Source organism: Hesperophylax consimilis, chromosome 14 (assembly GCF_061612785.1).
Source record: "Hesperophylax consimilis isolate HC1 chromosome 14, BYU_Hcon_1.0, whole genome shotgun sequence".
Taxonomy (NCBI): domain Eukaryota; kingdom Metazoa; phylum Arthropoda; class Insecta; order Trichoptera; family Limnephilidae; genus Hesperophylax; species Hesperophylax consimilis.
This window is the reverse complement of record NC_142849.1, coordinates 12,804,452-12,814,055: the sequence shown is the minus strand read 5'-3', so window position 1 is coordinate 12,814,055 and position 9,604 is coordinate 12,804,452. Positions and strand designations below refer to the sequence as shown.

The 9,604-nt window shown below is 36.3% G+C and overlaps 1 protein-coding gene across 7 annotated transcripts in view; it reads left to right on the top strand.

Annotated features, from left to right (window-relative positions):
- The first annotated feature begins 153 nt into the window (after positions 1-153).
- Positions 154-9,604, top strand: part of scrib (scribble planar cell polarity protein) — a 412,544-nt gene continuing 403,093 nt past the window's right edge. For all 7 annotated transcript variants that reach the window (XR_016303147.1, XM_089639515.1, XM_089639514.1 and 4 more), the window contains exons 1-2: positions 154-455; positions 4,079-4,196. Coding sequence is in view for 6 of the 7 variants with exons in the window: in XM_089639515.1 (XP_089495641.1) it covers positions 294-455; positions 4,079-4,196 (280 nt within the window). In the remaining variant the exon portion in view is untranslated. The remainder of the gene's footprint in view (positions 456-4,078; positions 4,197-9,604) is intronic.

The window sequence follows — 9,604 nt, the reverse complement described above, 5'->3', positions numbered from 1 at the left end:
TTGTCTTTGGTTTAGTGATGTCAAAGCACATTATAAAAATAAATATTTATTTCCTGGGCGGTATCTACGCAGGTGATTCTGATTATGACGTCATGACTCACCTATCGTACCTCTGTTTTTTCTATGGCAGTTTCAGTTAGTCTATGGTTTAAAGTTGAACGGCGGGTGCGTGTTGTTCTGTGCGGCGGTCCGTTTTTTAACGAAATTTAGATTTTATGTGGTGTTTTGATTTAAAATGTGCGCTGTTCTTGTGAAATAGTTATGTGCAGTGCTTATAAAGTGTAGTGAACACAATGTTTCGTTGCATACCCCTGTTTAAAGGCTGCAATAGGCAAGTGGAGTATGTTGACAAGCGGCATTGCTCCTTGCCTACTGTCCCAGAAGACATCTTGCGGTATTCCCGTAGTTTGGAAGAACTTTTATTGGATGCTAACCACATAAGAGATTTACCTAAGGTGAGATTTACACTTATTAGCTCCACTGCATCCCGCCCCGGAGCCCCCGGGCGCCCAGGAATGTGGGCGTATTCATGCTCCTCAGGTGTAAACGTCAACGATTGTTGCTCTTGTTGTTGGCTACACATTTCGGTCAAATACCGATATTTCCAAATATTTATTCATTCACTAAAATTTAATTTCGTCCGAAAATATACCTTTCTGAAGACAAAATTGATTTAAACATTATTTATGTGTTTTCATTACAAAACGTCATGTTTATCATTGCACCACGGTTACCTTTTTACTCTATCTTTGTTATTTTTTCTAAGCTTCTTAATTATTTTTATGAGATTATCAGATGTGTTCATAGTTCACATGGTATGATAATTTTTACGTGCACACGGAATATTTTCTTTTCGTGTGTTGATTATTTTTACGAGTGAATGAATGTTTTAGATATGATGTCATTTTATTTTACGGAAACTTTTAAATTAATATATTTTTTTAAAACCTGTACTTCTTTAAAATACTTCCTAATTTAAATAAACTTTTTGACGAATATGACGTACAAGTTCGAATAATTTATTAATGTTATAAAGTTATGAATAATCTTCGGTCCGACGAAATAGATATATTAAAACGGTTGATGCGAAAACCTAGGATTTAAATTTTCTTTATTATAGTTTGAGTAGATTTGTTATAAGTTCCTACATACTTGTCTAATTTAAATGCTGGAAACCAACGTACTAAAAAAGTTATGTACAAAATTTCCACTAGAGGTGCAAGTGAAAAATATTCTATACCTACCTAAAAGCACACTACAGGATCGAACCTTAAATATCGCTTGGCGAAAACAATTTATTAATCCAATGGAAGATGAGAAATTAACAGGGAAGTACTGCCAAATAGTGAACTTCTGAGGATGCTTGTTCGCCTGCATCAATAGCTAAGACACTCATTTTGGAAGCCGGATTCAGAGCATAAGGAATTTCTCGTTTCGATCCTGAAAAAGTTCCTCACAGAGAAGACGACAGCTCTGAAGTGAGAGGCATAGACCGATCTTGGTCAGAAGATTTCTCATCTCTACTGGAAGATGCTGGATCAACGATCAACTAGTCTAGTAAAAATAACGAATTCTGTAAAAAAATTAAACAAAGAAATACACATTTCAAATAAAGAATAGAATTATTATAATTAATAAAAATAAAGTAATTTTCTGGCCACAGGTAGGTAGGTACCTACCTACTTTATCGCTTGTCTGAACAATCAATTCAAATTTTGAAAATGGCACTTAAATTCAAAACGAATAAGGACGGGTTGTTTAACTCTTAAACCCTACCACTCTGGGATTGTAATTATTCCTACCACGGGGTACTGAAGTACCCCGGGCAGAAAAAAATTTATAAAATAAAAGTATTTGATATTTTTTTAAATATTATTTGTATTATGGCAAAGTAATAAGAAAAGATAATACAATTTATTAATAAAAACTAATAGACATTTTTGTCGTCACATGAAGGACAGATTTTGTATTGATGGTCAACACAAATATGGCGGCGACAAGTGTTACAGACAGATCGAGATTTTCTGTCCTTTGTGCGAGGACAAAAACAGCAGCGACCAGGTTTGAGATTATAAGGGACCGGCCTATGATCTTCACTATGAATATTTAAGACTGCACGTATAGTTTCTCTGATATCCCGGGGTAAACTTGGCCATTGAAATTTTGCTCTAATATGAAAATATATGAGTGCCATTGACAAAATCTTAAGAAAGTCACGCCGTTTGGTTATTTTCTCTTTATCAATGTTAGTTGACAGTTTGAATAAGACCCAAGAGTTGACAACAACGGCATTTAGCAACCCGTAGAAGAGACACATGGGCCACCTTTTGGTCTTCCTGGACGTTGAGTACTTCTTACAAAGTTGGTCGGACACATCCACCCCGCATTTGGTTTATTATAGAAATGTATTATTTCTGGAAGGTACACTTCATTATCCTTGTCAGGGCTGTCATGCATGGTGGACAGCATGATTACAGCTTTTTTCTTAGCTGACTTCAGAGGAAAATACGACAAAAGTGTGAGAGGTCCGTCGTAGGCAAACATTGAGGTGCATCTTTCTAAATTTTTAGTGTCCAAGTATACACGAGGAATTTCTCGTTTATTCTTCTTTGCAGTTCCAACTAATGTTATCCCCTTTTCCAGTAACTTCTTGGCCGTAGGTATAGACGTGAACCAATTGTTACATGTCAGGTTTCTGTTAAGACCTTGTACGGGAGCAGTCAGTTCCATAACATTATTATGACATTTTCTGTACAGAACTAATGGAGAATCTAGCACACGAACCAAGCGCCTATCTTCTTCATTTATACCAGCCCCATCATTGTCAGGCACGAAATACTCTTCATCTCCTTCCACTTGATCACCGTCTTCATGAGATGGGACTTCAGAATGGTCCCATAAATCCTCGATAACACCGTCGGGCTCATCTTCTGAATCTTCTCCTAGGTTTAGCTCTTCCTGGTCAGAAACCAACAAACCAGCTGCAATTTTACCCCCCCCAAGATTTCGAGTCTGGGATTCCATATCTGAAAACAATACAACACCTCATTACACTGCATACACTGTCATTACATTCATAACACATTATTAGTCCATGAATGTCTCGTTATTGGGCGCAGGCCCTCTCTATCAACACTGTACTGTAGACATTATCACAAAGTAAAGTAAATCATAAATAATGTGTAAACTTACCAGAGAGGTGTCGAAAAACAACGTCAGTAATTCAAGTATAACTGGAAGGAAGAACTAACACTATTCCTACCACGGGGTACTGGGGTACCCCGGAACACCTGTGGACGCGACTGCACTTGCCGGGATGTCACGGCTTACCGACGTACTTACGCGCCATTTATCGAGATTAGATTAGCTAGAGCGATTTTTGCAACAGTGCAATGTTGTCAAAATTGTTGATATTTTAAACACCAGGGGGGTACTCCAGTACCCCAGGTAGGGTTTAAGAGTTAAGAGAATTTCAAAGTTAATTGTCAAGTTCCGTGAAAGTCCTATTGAAGTTCTATCAACATGGGCCAGTTGCTTCACAGAACTGAAATAATAATAGAACATTCACAGTCCTCGAATATTAACTGTGAAATTTGATGAATTGTTAAAATTCTCTAAAACAACCCGTCCTAGGAGTTCTAGAGTTTATTGAACCAGAGTTACAGACACAATCTAAATTGTTATTTTTTTAAATAATAATTTCAAATTTGAATTGATGTACTTAACATTCATAAATTCAATAAAATATCATTTCGATTATTTACACGTACAATGATTTTATTTCGACGTGCTTACAATAGTTGTTCGGTGTAAAATAGTCAGCATAGCAGAAAAGAATGGTTCAGACTTCAGCTTTATAAATCTTACAATTATAATATCCCATTATTTTCACTGGTATCTGGTAGTTCATTAATAAATCGCAGTGTAGTTCTATACACAAAATACTTATAACAAACTTAGATCTAATTTAGGTACTTCGAAATACGCGAACCGAATTTTATCTACAGTCGTATAGTATACATAAAATCATATGTCTATTACCAACACATGTAATAAACCAAACCTTTTTTTCTTACAGAATTTCTTTCGTCTCCACCGGCTAAGGAAACTGGGCCTTAGCGACAATGAGATCCATAAGCTGCCGTCCGATATACAGAATTTCGAAAATCTCGTGGAACTCGACGTCTCCAGAAATGGTGAGTCCACATTATCATTTCTGAATGTCACTGTCACCATCACAGCGTTCCATCGTTTCTGTGTACCGACGACTTGACGTTAACCCTTAGATCAGTGATTCACAATTAGTTCTACGCGTACCCCCATGGGTGCGTTAGGTTACTTGAAGGGGTACGCACACGCAAACATTAAAATCGCCCAAATATATCAATAAATCTGCGTGTGACAGCGTAAGTACCTACGGAGGAAGTTTGGTTTGTTTTCACTGAACTTATTCCAGTGGACATTCTTTAGCGACCTGTTCTTTGAATGGCTATCTTTATAAGCCGTGCTACACTTTTTGTTAGATTAGGATAAATAAAACGTGTCTTGTATTTTTATAATGTCGGATACTCGAACGTATTGATCACGTTTCAATATTTTAGCCTGATCCGCTAGATATTGATACAAGAAAGGTTTCAAGTCTTAATGATTCTGACATAGTTTCTAGATTACTCATATCATAAATTGTCATAACAGCACCTAGTTATCAAGAGATAACTTGTAAATTTAAGGTGTTTGTAAATATCATGACGTAGGTTGTGTGAATTGTCATCAAGGAAAGTAAATTGTAAACTGGTTGCAATTTTGATGACTGTTTTATTGTGGGGTTAGTGTGTACTGTGTCACTTTTATTTGGCCGCATGTTAGCCCCTTACAAAGTGGTCGGCAGGAAATGTCTCTATTTCATCCATTCTATGCCACTATTACAGAACTTTCTGAATACCTTAATCATGTCGGACGAATTTGAAATGTTTTCATTATTATTACTTCCATAGTAGATAATGTGTTCTAAATAGAACCTAAGCGCAAGCCAAATACTAAGTTTGGTGATAGCGCTTTCGGTGTATCTGGGCCGAAGGCTTGTAATAAACTCCCTCCGGAAGTAAGATCCATAACAAGTCCAACAGAATTCAGGTCTAAACTAAAAACTTACCTTTTTAAGCTGTCGTACCCTTAAATTAAATATACCATTCCTAAGAGAAAGTCCAGTTATATTCAATTTTTCAATTAAGTCCTAAATCCTGTATCTAAATTTCGCCAATAAACAATTAGATAATGTTAATTAAGTGTTAATCTCAAGTGACCTACCAGGTAAGTATTGTACTGTATATTTTCTCCATAAATAGTTAAGTTATAACATAGATCACTGTAGAAATGTATTATAAGTTTGTACAGCGCCCTTGAGGTGATTTTGCACAAAAACGGCGCTATACAAGTCATCCAATTATTATTATAAGAAGTCGGGGACGCCTCAGTAAATTTAGCACTATCCAGTTCTTAAGTTTTTCGTGTCAAGAGTCTGTAAACAGTATTTATGAGACGATGTGTGAATGTAAATGAAGCACGTGTGCCTTCATGGATTCGTGTTACGTTGCTTTCTCTGTTGTTGGTTTAGATCTAACAAATGGGCCCTACATACCATTCAATTTGGTTCAGCGGTTGTATCAACCCGGTTGAGATGATCCTTGTGTCCTCATCTCCATGTGTCGTATGTGATATGGGGGCGTGGGAATCATCCGACCACCATTCAACCACCCAACCGTCCAACCAAGTTAATCGTCTGTAGCGAGGTTGAAAACGATTGAACCAACTTTACTCAGTCTGCCTAGGAAGCCGTCGTGCGTAGTTGGTGAGCATACATTCAACGAATAAAAATAAATAAAATACAGGACTTTTTTTACGCAGTTTTTGATATTATATAAGGATTTAACTTGATTGGCGGATACTAAAAGCAAGGTATACCTACTCTGATAGAGATGTCAGGAATTAAGCTATTGTGATCCTTCTGGAGCAGTTCAAATGTATTGAAAATGAAGCAACGAATAAAAGCGTAAAAAAGTTAATTTTTGTTGCATCATGTTACTGATTTTTTTTTCGTCCCATGAGCCATTTTTTTGCCCACGTTTGTCTTTTTGTTTTTTTTTATAAGGCATGCTGCGTTTGTTCCCAGAAAGTAGCAACTGACTAAATTGAACCAACCATCGCGATCGCCTTGTCTGTACGCAACACTTAACGGTTGACACAAAACAGTTAAACCAACCAAATTGGGTGATATGTAGAGGGCCCGTTCTACAATAGCCCTATGTATCACTTGACAACCTCCCTTCTTTGCGAACGATGCTTTACGAACAAATTAAAAGAAAGAAAAAAAAACAAATGAGATAAATTTTAAATTATAAACTCCAGTGTTGCCAGTTTTAGTAGTCAACCATTTGGTTGGAAATTACGTTTATGCAAATATTTAATGACTACACGTGAGCAAACGCCTCCCATTTATTGTACACAGTGGCCGAGCTACATTATTTAATACGCATTCCACAAATAGAAGAAGTATTACTAAGGTGGCAGCAGAAATAGTAATTAGCGCTGACGCCTGTGCAAGTTATTTATCAATTAAAACGCATTATACAATTTCCGCACTTCCATGACATGCGATCACGTAGCTATCAAACTGCTGCTAGATGTTGGAAGCTGAACTAGAATGGAAACACTAATTACTTGTAAAGCAATCTAATCAAATTATCTCTGCATGTTTTTCTGTATCCAGTTACAGTGTAGGTGGTTTCTGACCTTTCCCACCTTTATTTGGGTAACTTAGCTGACCTGACGTTTTACTAAATAAATAAAATTACCTAATTACGCCCACCTGTGAAGTAAAGCCACGGTTCATTTATTAAATTTTCCCAGTCATATCGTTCTGCTGATATCGGATTTGTTCTTGAATATTACGAAAAATTATCGGTTAGCACTCGTTTAACATTGTTTTATGTCATGAGGTTGAAATGTATGTTTTTTTTTAAATTTTGAATTCACAAATAACAAAAAGAAATCGTAAATAATTCGTAATCTATGTTAACCTTATTTTTCAGAAATGTTATCAATTTCGGAATAGCTAGTAAGCTCATAGCAAAATACTGAAGATTTTTTTACTAAAATAAATCGTATTTTAACTTGGTCGAAAGTTATTATTGTCTCAGTGATAACTTAGATGTTAGTTACAATTCTGTTGGTTCTAACACGGAAATATCACCACCTTGAATTAAATTACTTATTAAGAAAAGCCGAGACTTCAGAATTCGGAATCCCCCAGGGAACTGTCATAGGACACATTTTGTTCTTCATTTATGTTTAATTTAGCGCTACATGGCAAACTTATATCCTTCGTCGATGACACCGCAATAATATTTAAGAATAATTCATGGAATGAACTTCGCAATGCAGCCAATCATAGTAGTTATTAAAAAGTGTACTTAATCGTTAATTATTTTACATTTATTTGTATATCGATTCACTCCAAGCGTCCCATTCTTGATCTACTTCGTTATCATCCACCATCGCACCAGCCCATCGCACAGCCTCTGCATTAAATTTGTTTTCAAATTTTCGTCTGAGGTGACTGTGTTGTGAGAATCCCACACCAGAGTCCCAACTGCTCTCAAACATCTGGAGTAGTTGAAATTATGGCATCCCCAATTGGGGCGTGTTGTGAGGCTGAAGCAGTGGGAAGTGGAAGGAAATGGGTAAGAGGAAAGTGAGGAAGTTCGTGAAGAACAAACACGGCTAAAGCCATTTCAAGCAATTTTTCAATTCTGGAATGGTGGTCACCAGGGCGATACTGAGACTATTGATCTACTCTGGAACGTGCCACAAGTATACTATATGTTATTTCAAATGAATAAATTGCTGAAGAACACAAATTAATCAAATAAAATTTACTCACTCACGCCGAGATTTGAACCCGCGACCTTCGTATTGCTAGTCTTGAATTATAAATATTTCCTCTAAAATTAATGATTGAATTACATATATATCGTCATTCAGTTTAAATCGACTTTATTGAATTAGTCGTCGATCGCAAAACATTAATTTCCCAAAGAAAAAAAATGGTGAAATAAATTTACATTAACTTTCTTTCTTTGAAAATATTTAAACATGTATATTATACACATTGACTATTTAAATACATGATAAAAGGCTCAAGGTTTACGTTGAGTATTAGTAAATATTTAAAAATGTGATTCCAAACGCGTGCGCTACTTCAACCGTGTTGACTCGAATAACAGTCGTAAGAATTGAATTTGATAGGATTTCATGTTGACATAGTTTACATTTTAAAAAATGTGATAGTTACATTACAGTCGACAGTACTGACAACTGACGGTGGGTGCACGTTGACACATTTATTAATCCTCTTTATCAGCGGGTGTCGGCTACAGTCACTGGTACAATATGCTATTCGATTTAGTGATAGGTACTGAATTATGAAATAATAATGATGGAGGTGATTTTTCACAAAAACGGCGCTCTACAAATTATCCAATTATTATTATTATTATTATTGGACGTTTTTGTAAAAAATCACCTCAAGGAAGCTATACCCATATTTTTTATTAACTAATACTTATTTATAGCCAGCAACTTATTACTGAGACTAATAAGACTTATAAATAGCTAGTGACTTATAATAATTAAAACTTATAACCAGTGACTATATTTATGTTTCGTAGAAACCTTTTGAGGTAAACTTGATTATTTCTTGGAAGATACATTATAAATAAATCAATCGTGATAGGCAAAGGCGGCTCGTGACTAAATTTGCCAGCAGTCCATTTTACTTATAAAATGTATCTAGTAACTAATATTCGTGTAGCAAATTAATTAATGGGGGTACTGCAATTCGTTCACTCCACTTAGTTTGTAAAATAATTGAATAAATAACACTGCTCCCTCTGCGTTCGCCAAATCATCTCGATAGTAAAGGACACGCAATTCATCGCTGAAAATACCGCAAAACCGTTGAAATCTACCGCGCACGAGTGTGAATGTTATAGCGCTAACATTGTAAATCAGTATTCCTAAACGAATTCCTTCCAGACGCATTGGCTTACGCATGACTACAGTGGTGCAAAATTCAGTTGCTTTCAAGGCGCTTCGCGCTTGCGTCGATAGTGCGCGGGATGAGTTATATATCTGTTCGTGATTTGCCGTTATGAGCGTAATCAGTTTCGCTCATGTCACCGTTTTGGTGGACCGCGCTATCTCTACACCGTCCGATGCCGTTCCCGTGTAGTATGGTAAAAAAAAGCCTTGTGCATAACAAAATATGCACTACTCGTTTGCGCTTGCGTGGGAGTCTTGTACTAGAAGATAGCTGAAGTAATGACCTGACGGGAATCATGACTGCAGCGTACTTTCGTATATCGATGATATACGAAAGATACTGGGACACAGATGTCGTTGCAAGTTATGTGAAAACTGAAGACAAGCAGTGCAAAGCACAAATGCACATACCAAGGAACCGCCTCTGGTGGTAGGACTTGTTTTATTACTTGCTATTTTTACTACTCAAGTTTGTCCGAGTTTAAACACATTTTTTTCTGCGTAT